Here is a 22,910-nt window from a genome sequence, read left to right as displayed (position 1 = left end):
GACAGTTCCCCAATAGTCTTCATTAACATCTTCCTAAGTGCAGTTCTTGGGAACTTACATGACCATCAGTTTCAAATTAAATGTGCCTCAAGTAAGGAGTGTCATGAAAGGAATCAGCCGGAAGCTTTTGTTCAGTCAGCAAGCATTTTTGTCTGTCTCCTAAAGCCAAACAGTGTGCTAGGTTCCAGAATATAATATAGTAAATTTTTAAAATGTTACAGTAGTGGGAAAGTGTATATGATTGCGTTGGTATCATGTAGAATTTGTATTCATAGGATAAGATAGAAAAATGGAAGTATTTATTTATTGCCTTTATTGGAAAACCAAGTTCAGTTATTTCCCCCGATGGAATCTGGCTGTTCCCGATCCTAGGTGGTACCCTGCCTTCGGGTAGACAGTGGACACCAAGCTTGAGGACTGCTGAGGAGAAGCCATCTAGAGGGTGGAGCAAAGTCCTCTCCAGGGGTGGTACTGAAGGGGCCTCTTTACAAGAGTTCCTTGGCTCTAACAGTATTTTAAGTAAATACTGTTGTTCGGGAAGAAGCTAGTAAGGGCTGTTGATGTCGAAAGAGTGAGAACATGGAGAAATGCTGACAAGATGGAGTTAAAGGGTAAACACCAGATAGATACTGGAGTGTGGAGATGAGTAGGAACTAAATTCAGTGTGGATAGGATTGCACTACAGTTTCCTAGTAAAGATGGTCTCTTCCAAGTCACGCTGGAGAAAAAAGCCTGTGGTAGCCACAGTCCAGCAACTTGCTTTTCTTTCTTCTTTCCTATCCTTGCGTCCTCATAGGAATTGTCCTTGAAGTAGTAAATATCCATCCACCCACCTATCCAAATGTTCACCTACCCATCTGTTCATCCATTCACCCGTCCATCCTTCTATCCTACCTATCCGTTCATTCATCCATCCATCCATCTACCCACTCAGCCACCCATTCATCCATCCACCTATCCATCTATTCATCCATGTGCCCACCCTCTACCCATCCATTCACCCCTCTACCCAGTCATTCAACATTTCCTGAATCCCTGTCTTGAGGTAGGGAAATGGAAAACCCGGCAAGCCCCTTGCCTTGGAGGCACTCACAGGAGCACGGGGCGTGTCTCCTCCTCTTTACTCCTAACAGCTTTCACTATATCAACTGTGAAGCCTGTCTGCGAAGGCTTTCCAGATAGGACAACATCGAAAGTGTTCATTTAAAATCCCCCATAGGCTGAGTTTAAAGGCCACATAGATACCCATAGATGGGATCGTCAAGATTGTCCTCCATGGCAGTATTAAGAACGATACAATCTAAAGCATAAGCCTGCTGTAACTGTTAAGAGTTATACCATAAGGGATATTATGTTAGATGGTTTCACATTGATGAACTTTCTGTTACCCGTTACCTCTAGATTGCTGATTCAGAAGCAGAATGTGAGGATAAAGAAGGAAATTTGTTTCCATCAGAAGGCTCTTGTCCAGTGAGTTGGAGGTCTCAGTTTAGTTCATATTTATTAGCCGTCTGAGCCAAGCTAGGAATCCCACCTCTCAGAACTCACTGACTTTTTTTCCTGAGCTGTCACTGGAGACCCCTGGTGGTGAATAGTTACTGTGGTAGAATTGAGGAGGTGTGGGGTGGGTGTTCCAGCACAGCACCAGGGTTGGGGAGTCCAGTGCCACTTGCTTCCCTGAGACCAACTTAGGGCGTACTCCACTGTGCACTGTTTTACCTCAGGGAGCAGCAGTAGCTACGCAGTAGTGGCATGAGAATTAACAGGAGTTGTCAGTCGCTCCTCTGATAACCCCTTGACAATGTCGGAAACTGGCACACGTCAAATTACTGGGCAAAAGTCAGCCGTTACAGAAACATGGGTAGGGCTTCTGCCCCTTAACATCCTGTAATAATATGTGTTGAGTGCTAGGGATTGAGTCAGACTGGTATAAAATCAGAACAAAACACCACCACCCCCGCCTCTCTCTCTCTCTTTCTTTCTCTCTCAGAAAACCCTGCAGGATTAAACTCTAAAAAGTTTATTTCTCTTTGTACTGACAGTTACAGGTTTATAATGAGGGAGAAGAGAGTATTTTATCAGTTTGTAGCTTTTTCAGAATTCTTAAAGGAAACTGCATGAAACTGGTATTCCTTTGCTGTGGACTAACATGGAATTTGTTTTGTTGCATGGCCTGGTGTGCGGTGGAATTCACAACAGAGAGTAAGTGTCAACCACTCCCACCCCCCCTCCCACCCCACCCCACCCCCACCCCACCCCCATGTCCGCTGTGCATTTGTCTCTGATGATGTTAACCTATGTGACAAGACTGGGCTAGGCCAGCATGGGCGGGCATGTGCACTGTGCGCGGGCGGGCTGTGGAGGAGATCCTGAATGCAGGCTGTGATGTGCTTGGTTTTCTCTTCGTGCAGGTTTTCAGTATGTTTTTGGAGACCCTCGTGGATTTTATAATCATTCATAAGGATGACTTGCAAGACTGGCTTTTCGTCCTTCTCACACAATTGCTTAAGAAAATGGGAGCAGACTTACTTGGATCTGTGCAAGCGAAAGTTCAGAAGGCACTGGACGTCACCAGGTAAGCACTTAGGGTCGTGGCCGTGGTTTTAGTCCCATGTCTCACCCGTCTAGGAGATAGAGTACCATGTCATCTCCAAGTTGTCAATAGTTTATGAGTGCCTATAGATATATAGAGTTCTAAAAATTCCCTTTCTTTTCTAAAGAATTTAGAGAGATTATTTAGAATATTTGTTTATATCTTTCTGAAGTTCTTAGATTTTAATACTTCATTGTTTTTTATAATTTGCGTCAGAAATTTATCAATATATGATATAGAAATCTTGTTGGACCGTAAACTGTCTCTACATTGGCAGTTCTGGGGCTAGAGAGGTGGCTCAGTTGGTGCTAAGGGCATCATGAGCACTTGAGTTGAGGTTCCACAACCCTGTTTGTACCCATACTCCTTGCACTGGGGCGGTGAGGACTGATTCCTAGGTGCCGAATCGGTGAGCTCCAGGTTCAGTGAGAGACCCTGCCTCAAAACGTAAGATGAGGAGTAACCGAGGATGGCACCTGAGCTTGACTTCTGGCCTCCACGTGCTCTTCGTGTGTGTGTGTGTGTGTGTGTGTGTGTGTGTGTGTGTGTGTGTGTGTCCAGAAATAAATAATGCACACACACACGCACATACAGAAATAAACAGTTCCTCGGTTTAGAGTTTGAAACACCTAACAGTCTTTGTAGCCCATCTGGCTGTTAGAGCGGCTCAGGAACATTTACACACTGCGCCGCTCTCCAGAAGCCTGGTGTCGGCTGTGCAGTTGAGGGCCTTAGCATGCCTGGGCTAGAAGTGAATGATCTCAGAGACACTCGCAGTGACCTGACTGATTTGGTAGAAGGTAGAGGCAAAAGGCAGACTCACAGATCTTTGAAAAGAACAAGCAAGTGTCTCCCAGGCGTTAGGACGTTATCACCAGGGCAGTAACTTTCCTAGAACCCAAATCTCACACTCTAGGATAGACCCCAGGTATCACGGGATGTTCACAGCCAAGGAGCTTAGAGGTGAGTTGGTATTTCCTCAGAAAGAAACGGAAGCCACCCTGACTTGCCTAAGGTCACAACTAGTATTGGTGCCAGGGTTTCTGCCTTTGCCTTTTTGTCTGCCACTGTGATTCCAGACCGCCCTGTAGCCTGTGTCCTGCCCTCCCGGACCTTCTTGCTCAGGTAGCACATGCCACTCCACCATCACACCGTGCTTGCCGCTGCTACCTGACCAACCGCCGTGTGGGATTTGTGACTCTACACTCTGCTACCAGCAGGTGTCTTCCTGCACCTGCTGATTTGGATAATTTGCACAGATTTTGAACACATTTTCTTCTAATTTTAAAAGAACTAAGAGTAGCATACACTGTGATAAGGCTTCTAAATTCTTCTTCCTCTGGATGGTTCATTATAGCAGAACGGGGAGCAGCACTTACCCAGGGCCTTGAGGCCTTACAGAAGGTTGGCCCGGGATTGACTGGGAGGTCTGGTCAGATACAACCCTGCAAACAGCCATACAGCTAGGAAGGAGGGTCACTGACGGCCTGACAGCTGTCACCACTGTGGTCTTATAAAATAGGACCCAGTGTTCCCAGACTCTATAAAAGGTCCAAAGCATAGATTTGGGTAACATTAAAGATCTTTTTGTGACACTGTAAAGACCAAATAAAACATGTGTGAGTCGGTTAGTCCAGGGGTGTCTCGACTTTGGTAAGTTTATGAATGAAAGATTCATTTAAGATTTTTTGAATGGTGGGAATGTTAGGATTATAGTCCTAAATTTTGGTGATTAAGGAATACAATTAGATGTAGCTCCATGAATTTTCTCTCTCTCTTTCCCACCCCAGTATCCTTCACATTCACACACATACACAATGAGAAGAAAACAGAATTGTGAGCTTTTGTTAGTTACTTTTCCTTGACCCCTTTTCTTGTAAGAGTCCTAATTTTAGGCAGGGGAGATGGCTCAGCACTTGCCCCACAAACGTGAGGATCAAAGAGATTGCCAGAATCCATGTACAAGCCAAGCCAGCACGATAGATGCCTGTAATCCCAGAATTTGGAGAGTACAGGTGGGAGATCTCCAGGGCAAGCTAGCTAAACTGGCCAGAATTGGTGAACTCTGAGTTCAAGTAAGAGATACAGTCTCAGTAAACTGAGTAATCGAGGCAGATCCTCAGCAGCATCACAGGCACACACATGCACAAGCAAAACCAGAGAAAACTTAAGTAAATTTGGTGTGTGTCTAAGGCATCTGTTCTCAACTGAGATGTAGAGCTGTTCCTGTAGGAGAGGTCAGGTAGATGCAGAAACTCCCGGAGGACACAGTGAATCATCTCGGTGATCATTCACCAGGAGCAGCTTGCTCCACTTCCCTAACCTGCCCTGGCTTCCTTGCCTCGAGCTATGCCAAAACAGGCACATTTTCTGCCGAAACATACCCACATATCTCCACCTGCTGGATGCAGAAGCCGGAAAGGCTGTCATCTGTGGCTTATTGACGACTTGAATAGCGACACTAAAGTGTACTTGGTCCCAGAAGTCGCCACTGTAGCTTCCAGCATGTAAACAGATGTGGAAATAAGGTTGCTCTGGGGCTGGTTTATCACTCTCCAGGGCAAGGGGAGCCCAAGGCTTTGCACATGGTAGGCAGGTGCTCTGCCATTTAGTGTACTTTTTATTAGTAATTATTATGAAAACACTGGTTCGTAGTGTGTTCTCCTTTATAAAACTTTATAGTTTCTTTATGTTCTTCAATTTCCACTTCAGTCTTGGAATACTTGATAGCATTTCTTCCTGTATTAGAGGTTCAGACCTGCATTCTTAGTCACTTTCCCATCCCTCGGTAGGAAGTCTCTTAAAAGAGGCCCAAGGAAACAGTCTTATCACTCGGCCCCAGGTACTCAGCTACCTTATCTTCCCTGCGATGAGGACAAGAACTTACATCCGAGTGGCTCCATTATGCAGTTTGAGTCTGGCAGTAGTGATTGCCACACTGTAAGGATGCAAGGATTGACGTCCCCTAGCCAGAAGCCCCGAGGATCGCTTGATTGGGTCAGACATGTACAGTGACTGTGGGACATTGGCTTAGTCACAGGCCTGAGGCTGGAGAAGGGGCTGCTGGGACACGAGGCATCTCTGTGAGCCATAGCTGTGCAGAGAATTTCCCAGCACTGTGCGTGACATGGGCATTCTTCTGTGGTGACTGCAGGAGAGTCACCTGCACATACAGCACTAGGAAGACATCTACTTAGCCTCGGCAGAGTCAGGGTCAGCAGCCTAGTGCAGATGGAAAATGGGATCCAGGGTCAGCAGCCCTTCAGTAAGCAATGTTCAGAAAGGAGGGGAGGAGGCAGGAGGCAGGAGGCTGCCTGCTTCCCGACATCTTTTTCTAGTCATCAGTTTTAAAGTGAAAGTAGCTCTCAGAGTGACCTATGTTCCTTTCCCTGAGTTTTCTCTATGTAAATATTAATTTAGTATTTATATAAAATGAAAAGCGCCATCCATAAAAATGTAAATGTACTTTGGAATATATACAGCATGGTACTTTGTGTAGTTGTCTGTTCTTCTCTGTAATAAATTTCTTTAACAATAAGAACTTGTTTTTGGTCCTAGGGACTCTTTCCCATTTGATCAACAATTTAACATTTTGATGAGATTTATTGTGGATCAGACACAAACTCCGAACCTCAAGGTCAGCGGCTCTTCATGTTGCTTTTCACATTCACTTTCCCCTGTGTGGCTCATGTTGTGTCAGGTTCTGCATAACTGGGAGCACCTCTGTCAGCTGTCTGTGGACATGCTCTCCTTTCTCTTGGTCCCAAACGGCTAGTTCCTTGCCCAGGCAGATGCCTCACTCTCAGGATCTGCCAAAACAATTGTGCCATATTACATTCCCACCAACAGTGTCCTCACCGACAATTGTGCGTTAGCCTCTTCCCAGTTGCTGCTGTAACTAGGAAAGGAAAGCGTTCTCATGTGCTGAGATCGGTGCAGTGTTAGAATACTTTCAATAGAGCACTCTCTAAGACGTGTAGAAAGCCACACCTGTAATGACAAGGTCACTCAGTTATGTTACTATACAAAGGAAGGGTGTGTGTGGTCAGATGCAGTCTGTTCCTTGGCCATTGACTTTTCCTGAGGCTCTAGGATGGGTCTCATAAATAATAGTACCTTGTTCCTGAGATCAAAAAACAAGGGAGAAACTGTCTATGAGCTGGGGGTGGTAATTGCCTCCCAGGACCTGACCCAGAATGCTTCACAGAACTGGCTTAAGAGCTAAGCTTGGCCTCCTGGCCAGTGGGAGAAATACTGTCTTTAAGAATCTAGGAATGGGGCTGGAGAGATGGCTCAGTGGTTAAGAGCACTGGCTGTGCTCCCAGAGGACCTGAGTTCAATTCCCAGCACCCACATGGCGGCTCCCAGCTGTGTGTAGCTCCAGTTCCAGAGAATCTGGCACCCTCACACAGACGTATATGCAGGCAAAATACCAATGCACATAAAATACAAATAAATAAATCTTTAAAAAAAAAAAAAATCTAGGAATGTGGGTGTGAAGTAGGCTGCCGCTTCATGCAGAAACTTACCATGGAGAGGAGGGGAAGTTTTTCCTTCATGGTGTTCACTATTCTGCTAACCATCAGCTAAGACTTGTATTCAGTTTGTGACATGTACTTAACATTTATAATCACTGTTCTCCCAGGTCAAAGTCGCAATCCTGAAATACATCGAGTCTCTGGCCAGGCAGATGGACCCCACAGATTTTGTAAACTCCAGCGAAACAAGGCTTGCTGTTTCTAGAATCATAACGTGGACTACAGAACCAAAGAGTTCAGACGTGAGAAAGGTATGTTCACAGAGCTGAAGCAAGACTGCAGATGCTTCCTAGGCATGCACAGACATTCCCTGGAAATGTGCACACTGCCCCACACATCCGTGCCATCAAAGCTGTGCTGTTACTGCTTCCCTGTCCTGCTCTGCCCATCTCTAGTCTTTGTGATAACAAAGCACTAGTACTGTGTCTGCTGGTAATGTACTCCGATGATGGACTGGCAGATCTGGGGCTCACTGGCTGCAAAGGTATCTGGGAGTGAAATGTAGGTAAAACATTTGAAAGACACTAAAAGAGCCAGACTTTAAAAGAGCCAAATCAATTCTGTTTATATGCCAACCTGGAGTGTGCCCTCTTTAACTTGGGAAGTGGAGTGTGCCCTCTTTAACTTGGGAAGTAGAATGGGATTCAGGTAGAATTCAGATTTGTGTATGTGTGTGTGTCTGTGTCTGTGTCTGTCTGTCTGTCTGTCTGTCTCTCTGCCTGTTTGCCTGCCTGCCCATGCACATGTGTTGTGCATTGTATGTGGCCAGGTATCTTCCTCTGTCTCTTGCCACCTTACTTTTCAATCAGTTCAACTACAGTGGCCGACCAGTGAGCTTCAGGGATCGTCCTGCCTATTCACATAGACCACCATGCTTTTCCCGAGGTGCTGGTGATCTGCACTCAGGTCTCGTGCTTGTAGAGCAGGCACTTTACTAACTGAGCCGTCTCCCCAGCCTCAGTAGTCTGATTTTTTTAGACACCTAACACCAAGCTGTTATTTCATTGCTTTACTGGCTCACAGGAACTATTTCCTACTTTCTTCCAAAACGCCGTATGGGAGGCAGGCAGCAGTGGAACACAGCCTGCCATTGCTTACTCGGCAGTCCTCTGCTTCACAGAAGCGGTATTCACGGATACGTGCGAGCATTTCCTCACCCCACCAGCTGCAGTGAGTCACACTGGGTTGCTGTAGCTGTCCCATTCTCCTGCCACTATTCCAGCTTCTGCTTGGGCGTCACACGTGCCACGTGGCTGTTGTGGCCTTTTGCGTTATCTAAAAGCTTTGTGAGCTGGAGAGATGCGTCATTCAGTGGAGTGCTTGTCTCAAAAGCATGGGGACAGTCCCCAGAACCCCTGTAAACAACTAGGCTAGTGTGTGCTCACCTCGACAGCTCCCAACAGGGCTCGTCCCTCTGCCATCCAGGCCTCTTCTCCTCCTCACAGCCTGAAGATCACATCTGGTTGGACGTCAGGTACTTCACCAATGCCAGAAGGCCCCAAGTCTTCCCTGGGGACTCCAGCTGCTGTCACTTCTCCAGGGTGGTGTTCAGACACTTCCTGAAAGGCACTGCCTTAGTGTTCTGTTGCTGTGAAGAGACACCATGACCACAGCAGCTCTTAGAAAGAAAACGTTTATTTGGGCTTACAGTTTCAGAGGTTTAGTCTATTATCATCATGGCTAGAGGCGTGATGGCATGCAGGCAGACATGGTGCTCAAGGGGCTGAGAGTCCTACATCTGGATTGGCAGGCAGCAGGAAGACAAAGAGACACTGGGCTTGGGTTGAGCTTCTGAAACCTCATAGCCCACCCCCAATGACACATTTCCTCCACCAAGGCCGCACTTACTCCACCAAGGCCACACCTACTCCACCAAGGCCACACCTACTCCAACAAGGCCACACCTACTCCAACAAGGCCACACCTCCTCAACCAAGGCCACACCTACTCCAACAAGGCCACACCTACTCCAACAAGACCACACCTACTCCAACAAGGCCACACCTACTCCAACAAGGCCACACCTACTCCAACAAGACCACACCTACTCCAACAAGGCCACACCTACTCCAACAAGGCCACACCTACTCCACCAAGGCCACACCTACTCCAACAAGGCCACACCTACTCCACCAAGGCCACACCTACTCCAACAAGGCCACACCTACTCCAACAAGGCCACACCTCCTCATAGCACCACTCCCTATGGCTACACGGGGCCATTTTTTTTTTTTTTTTTTTTTTTTTTTTTTTAAAGATTTTTTTATTTATTTATTTATTTATTATGTATACAGAAGAGGATGCCAGATCTCATTACAGATGGTTGTGAGCCACCATATGGGTGCTGGGAATTGAACTCAGGACCTCTGGAAGAGCAGTCGGTGCTCTTAACCTCTGAGCCATCTCTCCAGGCCCCTACACGGGGCCATTTTTGTTCAGACCACCACAGACAAGTGATTCCTGGGCTGTGGACAGCTTGTTCTGTTCTGAGCAAAGGATGGAAGTGATTTCTCTCAGCCTCAGACTAAGGAGTTTAGATTGACTGATGAAGCCCAGGTACAGGTAAATTGGAGTTCCGAGTTAGTGAGCAGTGTTCTTGGTTATCCGCTGTCCTTTATCCACAGCCTGGAAGCTCAGCAGCCAGTGGCAACAGCAGGTGTGAACTGGCCAAGCTTCTAGTTTGATGCTTCTGCTCACCTCTGGGAATGGGAGGTCATGCATAGCACAGGTGCCCCAAGAGTGGGAGTCCACTGCTGGGAGCTAGCAAGGGACTTCTCAGGACCCAGTTTCTAATGACGATAAGCATGTGTCATAGCGAGTTACAGGAAAAACTGAGGAAGTGACCCTGAGCAGAATGGGGGGCAAGTGATACATAGATTTCCCAGTTGCTCTTCTGGCACCAAGGCCAGAGCATCTCTGCCATCTGCTGTCCTGTAGCCCCTTTGATAAAGAATATTTTAATTCACCATCCTTTTTTAAAACCTCTAAGCATTTATCAGAAGAAAGTCCATTGGTGAAGTGTAACCAGTGAGCCACTTTGGGATTTAGAAGATGCAGTAGTAGTGGTTCAGTGGTTTTGTTTGACTCAGAAGTCATTAACAGATGTCACTGAATATAACAAAAGCCTTGGAGTCGCTGGCTTCCCAGCTCCAAGTGTAAAGATGTGTTACATTTTGTCAAGACAAAATGGTGAGATACATATCAAATGCTGTTTATGAAAGAGGCCTAGCAGCTGGGACTTCAGGGCATGATGCTGGTGTTTTCCCCACTTCCGTTGAGTGCCCTTTGATAGGGATGCAGATACAAAGAGCCTACAGAAACAGCAGGGAGCAGAGAGAAAATAAAGTCTTAATATGCAGTCTGGAGCACGTCCCTGATAACCAAAGACTTCCCATCAGGCCTCCCCTCCCGAAGGTCTCCTCTGCCAGCCGGAGGATTTTTCTGCCTCTGAGTCTCTTGACCTCTTTTCAGGGCTCACCTAATTGGGTCATGCCCACTCAGGTTACTTTTCCCTTTGTCTCATAGTTAACCATCTAGAGACCTTAACTGTATCTGCACATCCCTTCCTCCGTATGATGATGATGAGAGGCATATCCATCATCCTCTCAGATCCCACTCACCGGAGGGGGATTTCATGGGGCCTGTACTTGGGGCCAGCCTTGCATTGTGCTTCCAAAGCTCTTTCAATGGCTTGGCAGAAACCTTGCATCGTTATATAGTAATTCCTTAGCTCTAAGAAGGGAGATTTGTGTGTATGCGTGTGGGCCAGAAGTTAACCTCAGGTGTTGTTCCCTTGGGTTCTATGTTTTTTTGAGATAGTCTCTCACTGGCCGGAAGATCTCCCAGTAGGCTAGGCTGTCTGGCCAGTGAGTCCCAGGGAACCTCCCCTCTCTGCCTTCCTAATACCTGGCTGGAGAGAGCTCTGTGGTTACGAGTGCTTACAGCTTTTAAGGATGCAAGTTCTACCCCAGCACTGCGTCAGGCAGCTCACAGCCACCCCTAACTCCAGCTCCAGGGAATCTGTCACCCTCTGGGCTTCCGTGGGCATCTGCACACACATGGCAGACTCTCACACAGACATCCACTCATAAATGAATAAAAAATCTTTAACAAAATGCAAAGACAACACAGCAATAGTCATGTATCTCCATGCCTGGGAGTGGTTGCTGTTGTTATTTTATCACCTATGGGAAAGGGTCCATGCCACCACACATGTGTGAGGTCAGTGCACAACGTGTGAGAATCGGTTCTTTTTCACCACGGAGTCCTGGGCGCCAAATTCAGGTCATCAATCTTAACGTCATGCTTTTGCCCACTGAGTTGTCTCACTAACTCCATACCCGGGCCTTTTTATGAGTTCCGGGACTTTGATCTCAGAGCCTCATACTTGTGTGCAGGCACTTTACCAAATGAACTATATCCCAGCCCTAGAGATTTCTAAAAAAATAATTACACATTTATTTACTTCCTTACTTGAGCCTCTCTGCAAATTGTGGTGCAGTTCATCTACTTAGCAGGTGCACCTCTACATTCCAGACACACTCTACTCCGTTTTAATCATCTAGGGTGTCGTGGCTCTGAGTGCACAAGGCTGACCAAATAGATGCATTGAGACACGGTATTCCAACACATGGTCTTTGGCCCCCAGATGATTCCTTTTAGGTCCCCGGAGCTTACTGCTTCCCGGGCATAGAGTCACTTTTACCGGAGTGCCCTGTTTGAGCACTGTCCACTGACACTTGGGAACGCAGGTGCTGCTGAGAACAGCCCCACTCGCCCAGAACAGGAGGCATATTTGAAGCATTTTCTGCATGGATATAGTGCCTTCACAAAAGATGGACAATTGTGATGTGACCTGTGCCCTGCAGCTCACTGTTTGGGCTAGACTGGCTGGCCAGTGAGCCCCTATTCTAGCCAGACCTGTGCCCTGCCTCCTTAGTGTTGGGGTCACAGGCACGTAGCCGCAAACAGCTTTTACATGGATGCTGGGAATCGGGGCTCAGCTGCTCATGCTTACCTGGTAAGCATTGCTGACTGGCCCTCCTCCCCAGCCTGTGAAAGTCCTTTCGAAGCTCTTTTAAATTTCAGTTTATTTATTTTTATTTTAATTTATATTTTACTTTATTTTATTGAAACAGGGTGTCATTGTGTCAAGCTCACTATGTATGTGGCTGAGGATGACTTTCAACTGCTTTTTAAAAAGACTTTACGAGTTTTATTCCATTTTTCATGTGTGTGGGTGTTTTGCCTGCATGTATATATGTACATGTATACCATGTCTGTGCCTGGTGCCTGCCAATGTCAGAAGAGGGCAATCTATCCCTACAACTGGAGTTCTGGAGGTGGGAGCCACTATGTGGATGCCGGAAACCAAGCTCAGGCCCTCTACAAGAGGAACAAGTGCTCTTAATCACTGAGCCATCTCTCTAGCCCTTTCATTATTTTTTAAATTATGTGTATCTGTGTGTCTGAATGTGAGTATTAGCATGTGTGAGTACGGGTGCCCTTGGAGTCTAGAAGAAGCCGTCATCCTCTGGAACTGGAGTTACAGATAATTTTGAGCTGCTGACATGGGTGTTAGGAACAAACTTTCTTGGATCCTCTACCAGAACACTGTGTGCTCTTAACACACACACACACACACACACACACACACACACACACACACACACACATATTTGTCTCCATGACCTTGAACTTCTGATCCACCAGTTCTGAGATTACAGACCTATGCCACTGCCCACAGTTTATGTACTTCTGAGGCTCACACCTGGCGTATGTAGCTCTGGGGATAAAACCCAGGGCCTCGTGCATGCTGGGCAAGCACTCTTCCAGCTGAGCCACACCCATGGTGCTTTTGAAACACTTTAAACTGATGCAGGCTGTTGGAGTTCAGATTCATTGACTTCCAACCTTCTTAATACTCCTTTTGTTCCTTTCTTAGCTCCATTTTTAGGGATGTTTCACATGGCAAGAGAAGGGTGTTTTAATAGTTAAGACATTTTTGAAAACCAAAACCAAACTCAGAGCATCCAAAGGGTATTGCCTACCAGACTGTGCCTGGTGGAAGGCTCCCGGAGACAACTGGCAACTTACCTGGACTGGCTACTCGAACATGAACCTTTTCTTTGTGGAAGTGTGCGAGCCAGACTTTAGAGGTCACTATACCTTTCCAGTGCTCTGTTTGGTGAAAGGGAGTGGAGTATGTTGTCATAGAAACAGGTTTGCTGTCTGGCCTCCTTTTGGCTTCTGCCTGTGCAGCTGAGCAGGTCATTTCCTCCCCTGAGTTCTTGTTTGTTGTCTGCAGGGGCTGACAGTACTTGCGGGGGGCATCTAGGGCAGGTTTGGTTACAGTAAGAAACAGATCCTGTGGCCTCATCTGCTGTGTATAAGGGTTGTCCAGGATTTGCGGCTGCTGTTTAGAAAACAGATCGGAGACCAGGCTCTTTCCAGCACTTAGGAAGTCATGTGATCTATGAAAGGCCATCTAGTTAAAGGCAATAGAATTTTTCCCATAAAATGTATTTGTTAGTTTCTTTCCTGTGTGTGCGCGCGCATGTGCATCTATGGTGCTGGAGCTCAAACCCGGGGCCTTGAAATGCGAGGCAGGCCCTCTGCCACTCTGCTGCACCTCCGGCCCTTGGGTTTTTTGAGACAGGGCTTCGTGAAGCTCAAGCTGGCCTGGGACTTGTGGTCTCCTGCCTCAGCTTTCTCAGGGCTGGGGTTCGAGGCGTGCACCTCTATGCCCAGCCAGAGTATTTCATTGCGTGTTCCTATGGTAGGATTCTAAATGCCAAACGTCTGCTTATTTTATACGATTCTTTTTATCCACACATGTGTCACTTGTCAGCAGGCTAGCAGGGACCTTTCACAGTTGCTTGGTGATTCCTTAACTGCCAAATATTTTGAGAAATGTGATAGATGAAGACATGGCAAAGAAACCTAGGAAGTATAGAAATGCCATTGGCTGCATCAGGAAAAGTATGTAAATGGTCTTTGAATGGTGAAATTCCTAAGTGACTTATGAGCAAGATGGCCCAGAGGGTAAAGGCTCTTGCCACCAACGCTGATGACCTGACTTTGAGGAAGCAGAGAACTGACTCTTGCAAGTTCTCTGCTGGCCCCCATATGCATGCTGTAGTGCATGTGCACACCCCCACTGCACACACAAATAAATAAATTAAATTTTAAGAGAGAGAGAGAGAGAGAGAGAGAGAGAGAGAGAGAGAGAGAGTAAATACAGAGGCAACATAACCTAATCTAAAAACTACGAGTTGACTCTCAGCTTAACCATGACTCTGACTCCCTCTCAAGTCTCACTTTGACCTCTGATGGCCACAGGAAGCAAGAATTCTCCTCCCCACAGGGAGGATTATGGTTAAATAAGGAACCCAGCAAACCCCTGGGTGCTGAGGTCTCACTGTCCCTGACTTCTGGCTCAGGCCCTCAGCCCTGATGAAGCTTCGCTGTCTCTGAGCCAGCAAACAGCCTTGACGGACCTCTCCCGCTTTCTAATGCACCTGGCCCGCTTCTGCTCACCAGTCTCAGCGGCAGCGGCAGCAGCAGCAGCAGCAGCATAGTCGAGCAGGGGAGGATGGCCCTACTAGGTCAGTTCCTATCTGCTCTGGGCCTGGAGAAGGACACTTGGAAGAAGGTTGTAAACAGGTAGATTGAGCCCATGTACTAACTCTAAGCACACCCTCCTTTGCCTTGCATTGTCCATACCGGTCACCCTTGTGAGGCCACTGAGAATTACTATTAATGTGATGATGTGTGACCGTGTGTGCCTGTGTTTACCACCTTCTCAGTGAAATGGTTTCCAAGGGTAGCTCACTGTCATACTCAATACAATCGCAAGGGGAGAAAGACAAATCATAACTCTCCAGGGCTCAGGGAGGCACCTTCCCCTGAGCAAGGGCCCAGTTAGATTGCTCGCTGGATGAAGATGTTTGCTGCCATGTAGAGGAGGTGAGACAAGGAGATCCCTGGGGACCTTCAGCCAGCCAGCCTAGCCTGCTCGGCAGACTCAGTCCACTGAGTGACCCTGTCTGAAAAACAGGTGGACAGCACCTGAAAAACCTGGAGGTAGTCCTCTGGCCTTCACATCACACACAGACACACACACACACACACACACACACACACACACACACACACACACACAGAAAATCTCACAATACCTGTCTTCAGTGGTTTCGTAAAAGCACATTCACTGTTCTCAGTAAATGAGAAAACTCTGTGTCCTCCCTCTCTCTACATCCGAAGTTTTTGCAACTGAATATCAGCACTGTACATTTGTCAAGGTTTAATTTATGTCTGACAGCTTGGAAGAATTCCCTTCTTCTGTAAGGTGTACAGCCACCAGGCAGATGGTGGTCCTAGGAGTTCTCAGCAAACAGTGACATTTGAAGAACCTTTTACTTTCCTCCAGATTCTACTGGAAGGGAACAAATGAGAATCACTCAAGATTCCTCTTGATCCTTAAATTGCCCAGACCCCAACAGTTTCTAAATTGTCCGTTAGAAAAGGTTAGCAAGGGGCCGGGGAGATGGTTCAGTGGGCAGAGTGCTTGCTGTGCAAGTGTGAGAGCCTGAGTTCAGATCCCAGCACCATGTGAATGTGGGGCATGGCAGCAGTCATGAAATGCCAGAGGAGCAGAGACGGGCAGATCCCCAGAACTCACTGGCCAGCCAGCCTATGCAGATGAGTGACCTGGTTAAATGAGTTGGAGAACAGTAGGGGTGGACATCTAGTTTCCACAAATACACACACACACACACACACACACACACACACACACACACACACACACACGAAGGTTAGCAACACTTAGAAATTTTTGTCAGGCCACCTTAGTGGTTGTGGCTATGGTGGAGATATCAGTGCAGGGGCACGTGCGAGGATGTGGCATGCCTTTCTCCACTTTCTGAGTTGTTAGTAAGTGTAAGTTATGCCCCATGTTTCCACAAATGTTCTCCAAGCAGTTTGGTATTTGGAAGTGGTCTTTCTGCTTGTTTTTGAGGCAGCATGGCTAATTAACCCTGGCTGCTCCTTTTCTAGACAGTGCTAGCCTTGAACTCAGAGCTCCCCCCACTTCTGCCTCCCAAGTGTTGCGTGGAATGACCCTCCAGTGGGATCACCTTGACAGCAATGGCAGATATAATCACCTTTCTTGCTTGCTTCACTTCTCACTAAATCACAGGGTTGTAGACAAAATATTTTAGGGCCATAACAGTCTCACTGTAAAACTTGGATTTGAAATCTTTTCAAAAGCATATACTTAACTTATATTTTAATTTCTGAAGTTTTGATCTGATTAGAAAAAGATTGTACTTTGTAAACATCTTTTAGCCGAAGTTGCCTTTTGAGGTCTGGAGAGTTGACTCTACAGCTGAGAGCACTTGCTACTTACGCAGAGGACAGAGTTCAGTTTCTAAGTACAGCACCAGGTGGCTCACAACTGTCTAACTCCAGCTCCAGGACATGCCAATGCCCTCTTCTAACTTCTGCAGACATATATACACCTATGCACACGTGTATGCACAAACACATACAGATAAATAATAAAAATAAATCTGTTTTTAAAGTAAAAGGGGCTGGAGAAATGACTCAGCAGTTAAGAGTACTTGCTGTTCTTGCAGAGGACCCTAGTTTAGATCCCAGCACCCACTTGTAATTCCTGCTCCACAGAATCTGACACACATACATTTACACACTCACTATATATATAAATTTATATAATATACATTAAAGTTAGCATTGGGATTATTTGAAAAAAAAAGCTAGTGGGTTAGAATTTAAATTATTGCGTACTTTCTTTCCACAGATAAGTGTATTCATATTAAATAGCCAAGAATTTGTACATTGTCTGGGGCTATAGGCCTACAATTCTTAAAAGATGCTGCTTTTTAATTAGCATCATGAAAAACTCAGGTTAGTTTGTGGTGTTATGTAACATCATCCTAGGAGGAAATCTGGTCTCTTAAGAGAGACCTTTAAAGACAATGGCACATTTCACGTGAAGACTGTTCAAGAATGTGGTAGTGCCTGGGCTGTAGCTCAGCTAGTGAGTAGAGTACCTGCCTAGCATGCACAAGGCCCTGGTTCCATCCCCAGCTCCTCATAGTATGGGCATGATAGTGCACAGCTGTTAGCTTGTTATCCTGGCGCTCGGGAGAAAGAAAAAGAGAAAGAAAGAAAGAAAAATATCATTCTACTTAGTTTTTAATTTGAACCTATGCCCTAGAAAAATATCCCAAATACTTGACTGTAATTCTAAAATTTGTAGCCTCTGAAAAAAGATATCATATAGTTAGTTTAAATGAAATAGAAACTATTTCTAAAGACTATAAAGAAACTATTGTATCTTTAGAAATAGTTTTGCATAATGTCTTTTTCCTTTCTCTTGACTCTTAGAAATGAACAAGAAATGACAATTGGCATTTACCAGAAGTATCTTTCAGCTTAGTTTTTGAGGTGGTTTTTTTGTTGTTGTTGTTGTTGTTGTTTTTTTTTTTGTTGTTGTTTTTTTGGGTTTTTTTTTGGTGGTTGTTTAATACAATGTCTCACTCTTCACCCTTGGCTGACCTGGAGCTCACTGTGTAGACCAGGCTGCCCTAACTGGGATCTTCTCTGCCTGCCGTGCTGGGATAAAGGTGTGTGCCACCGTGTCCGCTTTGGCATCTGTGCGTCAGCCTCCTCATTCATTCCAGAGTCTTTGGGGCTGACTCCCTGAGGAGCACTTGGCTTGTGGGAAAGTCCCTGTCTCCTGTTTTAGCTCATTGCCTTCCCAGGTGCACCAGCACTGCCAATGTCTATGCATTGTTACCTCAGTTAATAAAACACTTCCCAAAGTGTACTCTTGTCTATCATCGGGATCCTGTTTGTTTCCCCAAAGTCTGTGTCCTTGGTTCTTAGGCATAAAAAAAGAAAGTTTTCATGTGTATTTAAAATTGGTAGTTTCTTAGTCAAGTGCAGTGGGTGGAGTGTCCGAGGATAAACCCAGCAGTGGTTTACCTGGAAGCTTCCTCTTCCCAGGCTGCACCGGGGTACACTGCCAGCCTGTCCAGCTCTCACTGGAGTGAGAGCAATCTTAAACATCTAGTATGTTCTTATTGTTCTATTTACTGACTTCCTTCCTAGTGCTAGACAACAAAAGAAGTGTGTCAAGACCAGGGCATTAAAACAGAAGCAGGCAATGTTCCTGATAAAAGCCGGGCTCTCTCTGACTGATGCGACCATTTTCTCCAGATTTCAGTTCTACAGAAATGCTCTCCTTGTGAAGGAGTGTTAGTGAACACTGTTGAGACGTGGTGTTAGACATCTCTTAGCTATCCCTTCTCTTTGCAGGCAGCACAGATTGTGCTGATCTCTCTGTTTGAATTGAACACGCCTGAATTTACCATGTTACTTGGTGCCTTGCCAAAAACATTCCAGGATGGTGCCACCAAACTCCTGCATAACCACCTCAAGAACTCCAGTAACACCAGTGTGGTAAGTGCCCTGGTTATGGTTCGGTCCTGACCTCCAGGTGACCCACCCAGCTGCAAGGCTGATGGACAGCCGGCTTCCCTGTTCTTTGTTAATAGCTGTGAGCCTGTGGAGGTTGGGGTCCTTTCTGATCCTGGCGTCCACCCTGGAGGTGAATGGACTTGGTACTCATATGTGACCTTTCTCTTAGGGTAAGGTTGTTGAGTCAGTTAACTGTTCACTCAGTTGTTCTATTATTCAGTCAGTCTTTGAGTCTGTCTTAGATATTTTAGCTCTGTCATGAGAGAAATGCTTGACTGTGTGTATCAGGCTAGCACAGCTGTGGTAGTTCCTTTTCTCATTGCTCTGACAAGAGGAGCTGAGGGAAGGGATTTGTTTTGGTTCACATTTCCAGGAGGGTTCAGTCACCATGACGGGGATGCCAAAAGCGGCAGGCGTGAGGGGCAGCCGGTCACGCTGCATCTGTAGTTAAGGAAGTAGTGCCTGTTTGCCGATGCTCAGCTCACCGTCTTCCGTTTGTGCAGCCTGGCACTCCAGCCTTCAGTGGCATGATACTGCCGGTGTTCAGGGTGGATCATCCACCATAATTAATCCAGTCTTGGAAGTTTCTCACAGACACGTCTAGTGATTCTGGATCCCGTCAGATAGGAGTCAGTAATAACCACCATAAGCTGACGATGGTCATTAAGCTCCAGGGATTCCTACAGAGCAGTTATCCGTCCATCAGCTAATAATTTGTGGAGGCTGGGACTGGGGGACATTGTGGACAGCTCCTACCCATTTACACATGGCTTAAGAGACAGAGTGGAGTTGGATTTGGATTTTCGAGAAAGTCTTTGGACAATGATACCTACACTCCTTTGCTCCAGGGATCTCCAAGCAATACAATTGGCCGGACGCCTTCCCGACACCCCAGCAGCAGGACCAGCCCCCTGACCTCACCCACCAACTGTTCCCACGGGGGACTATCTCCAAGGTAAGCTCACTCCACAGAAGTGAAAACTGAGGATGCCTGCTTTCCATGCAGCCTGGCTCACTTCAGCTTGTTAGCAGAGTGCTCAGAACCAGGGGAGTAGATTCCGCTCCTCCCTCTACCTGTAACTGTGTGGTCTCTGGCGGTTAACTCCCGTGCTGCAGTGAGCAGCTTGTGCTCTGTGTTCTCTGTAGTTCTGCTAGCTCTAAACACTGAGCCTGGTACCTCATCGGTTTTAAAACTGAGGTCCCATGACTCCCGGAGGAAGCCTGTCAGCTGTCCTCTAAGAGCTGGAGAGCCCTAGTGGTATTTATTGAGTTATCTATAAACCCCTCAGAGTCTACACTAAGCCTGATGTAGTTTTCAAGTCAGGGAGCCGCTCCAGGCCTGCCCATGTCCCATTTAAAGCAGACGCTGCTCTGAAAAGACAGTGGCTGGGGACCTGAGCGTCGCAAGGTTCCATACGTAGATTCCTGTGAGGACCACGCGCAGTGGCCTTACAGAGTCGGGGGTTAACTTCTTACTTGCTTGTTTTTATTTTGCGAGACAGGGTCTCCTATGTGGTCCTGACTGGCCTGGAACTTTCCGTATGTATCTTGCCTTAGCTCCAGGTCGCTGAGATTACAGTCATACACCACCATGCCCAACAGTGGGCTATGACTTCAAAGGAGAAAGCGCTCTGTCTTAGGGCTTGTTAGAGGTCTGCAGGGAGACTTTGATGACTCCCTCTTGTGGGTTGGCATTACCTAGCCCCGCAGAGTGGTGCTTCTATGAAGCCACAAATTTTCTAGACCAGCAAGGGCCACAAGTGCTGTGTTTTATCTATGAGAAGTCAAGGTCTTTGGACTGTGAGAATCTCGAAGAGTTTTGTCCTGCAGTACTGTCATGAGGTCTTAAAATGCAGTGAGAATATGCTAAATGTGCCCTTCCCTGGTCAAGGCCTCCATCTACTGGAAAGATGGCCACATTTATTCCTGGTTTGGTTTTCCCTTTGAGACAGGGTCTCTTAGCCAGGCTGACCATATAGCAGAATATAACCTTGAATTCCCAATCCTGTGCCTCACTTCCCCCAGTGCTGGTATTACAGTATGTGAGACCAAGCCTGGCACACACTTGTAAATGTAACTTTTTGTGAATTTCTTTCTTACCAGTAGAGTTCTTTTCAGGCCCCAGGTATACTATCAATATTATAGAACAAAGGATATCAGTTTTCTCTTGGGGAAAGCATGTTGTATGTGTGTTTATTTGTGTGTTTGTTTGTTTGTTTGAAAACATGTGTTTTAGAAGCTGTTATAGCAGCTTGCTTTTGTATTGCTGCTTTGTATTGTATGTGATACCTGATCTGTAATATCTGGTCTGCTGTTACATCTCCAGATTGGATCTGTGTGTTGTCAGGATTTCAGTGTGTTGTTAGAATTAGACAATGTGACCAGAAGCTGAAGAAAATACATCTGCCCTCCCCCAGTGTGATCGGCTACTAAGATCTCTGAAGTATATGTTTTATCCTGAGTGACCAGGGTCCAATCCAGACAGTGAAAATTTGATGGAAAATGCATATTCTCTCCAAATTGTTGCTTTGTCTAGACATGATGCTCTGCACTGTTAACTGAGAAGTCTGTTCTTCCATAATGCATAGTTCATGTATCATATCTTCTAGTTATTGCATTATTAGGTAATAAGAAAAGATACCTCAAATGAAGTATTTTATTATTTTGTTTATTAAATGCCTAAATTTAAAAAAAATGGGTGGGTGTGCTAGTAGAATCTATCAAAGAACTGGCTAGAAATTAATCTTTGTAGATCTCCAAATCATTAAAAATTTCCATTAATTCTTAACCATAGCTTTTTTTTTTTTAACTCTTAGTTGAAAGAAATGAAGAGGTTTATTTTCAATATCAAAAGGTCTGGCTGTGGCCTACATATTTTCTTGTTGCCAAATCTTTTTTTAGGGAATTATTTAGTTCTTTCTTTAAAAAAAAAAAAAAAAAAATGCCCCCCGTCAGTGCTCAGACATCTGGCCAGCCTGCCCCAGCCTGAGCTCAACACGAGAGATGGTTTGTCTCCTGGTAGAAACTGCCCCTCCTGGTTGTATCATTGGAAGAAACTCTCAAGTGGGCGCCATGCTTTCTACTAGGGAAATTATAAAAGAAATGAAGCTTTAGACTCAGCAGAAGGGTTGAATAGCTTGCCACGTCTCAAGAGAGTGATAAACACAGCACGTGCAGCCTCCGCCATGTTTCTGTGTGGTACCCTTGAAGCATGATCTGGACTATAAAGTGTTAGCTTTTTATTCTGAAGAAGAAAAAAAGAACAGTTATTTGTTTTTGTTTTTGTTTTTTATTGAATTCTGAACATCAAGATGAACTAGGATTTAAAATTTTTTTGTCCAAAAGTTCTGTGATTTGATGGTAGTGATAATAAGGGATGGTTCAAAAGCCGTGACAGCTCTAACATGATGCTAGCTTTAGATTTGTCCCATGAGGAAGTTCTTTTCATCAACCCAGTGGTAATCAGAGATGCCAGCAGGCTAACTCTTTGTAAACTGTCTCATCACTGATCAGTTGTAAGAGAAGAATGGCAGCCAGCTATTCCCAACTAATGAACAAGTATGACATGATATCTGAGCAGAGATTTATGACCTATGTTTTTTTTCATTGTTTAATAAATACTTGTATCTTAGCTCATTTTGCCCGTTATGATTTTGTGGTAGAGAAAGAGTTGCATTTCCAAGTGTCTGGGGTCTTGCTCCAGTCTGATGGATGCTCCTGATGAGCGTGTCCTAGAACAGGATGGAACTGCATGGTCACCTCTGGCAAAGCCGCCCTGCAGTGGCTCTCGTGTTTTCTCCTGTCAGAGTGAAGTGGCACCTCTATTCCCCCAGCCCAGAGTGGGGCTTCAAGAAGGGCTTTAGACCCTGTACCGCGGTGACCTCTCACCTCCAAGCTGTGTTCTCCCTACAAATGGCTTCTGTGACCCCTCAGGGATACCTGCTGTGAGAACCGTGTTAGTGGGTACCGAAAGTGCTAAGGGCTCAGTCGGTAAGCCACATGCCTTGCAAGCATGAGGACCTGAGTTCAGAACCTAGTTTTAAATTGTTTGAAAAAGGCCCGGCACAGTGGTGCACGCGCGTATTCCCAGCAATAATGTGATGAGAGGTGAAGACAGATTCCCAGAACATGCATGCAAGCTAGCCTACCTGTGCTACTTGGTGAAGCTCTAGATTGCAGAGGAGGCCTTGTCTCATATAGAAAATAGAAGGTCCCTGAGTACTGGTGCCCCTGAGGTTGTCCTCTGACCTCCATACATACACACATGT

At 46.0% G+C, this 22,910-nt stretch overlaps 1 protein-coding gene across 1 annotated transcript in view; it reads left to right on the top strand.

Annotated features, from left to right (window-relative positions):
• The window catches only part of Clasp1 (cytoplasmic linker associated protein 1), a 241,274-nt gene that overhangs the window by 181,194 nt on the left and 37,170 nt on the right, over nucleotides 1–22,910 (top strand). The window contains exons 27-31 of the mRNA XM_059280301.1: nucleotides 2,412–2,575; nucleotides 6,152–6,230; nucleotides 7,239–7,382; nucleotides 18,481–18,624; nucleotides 19,491–19,597. Of these exons, the coding sequence (XP_059136284.1) occupies nucleotides 2,412–2,575; nucleotides 6,152–6,230; nucleotides 7,239–7,382; nucleotides 18,481–18,624; nucleotides 19,491–19,597 (638 nt within the window). The remainder of the gene's footprint in view (nucleotides 1–2,411; nucleotides 2,576–6,151; nucleotides 6,231–7,238; nucleotides 7,383–18,480; nucleotides 18,625–19,490; nucleotides 19,598–22,910) is intronic.

The sequence above is a fragment of the Peromyscus eremicus genome, chromosome 15, assembly GCF_949786415.1.
Source record: "Peromyscus eremicus chromosome 15, PerEre_H2_v1, whole genome shotgun sequence".
In the NCBI taxonomy this organism is placed as follows: domain Eukaryota; kingdom Metazoa; phylum Chordata; class Mammalia; order Rodentia; family Cricetidae; genus Peromyscus; species Peromyscus eremicus.
This window is presented reverse-complemented; position numbering and strand designations above follow the sequence as displayed.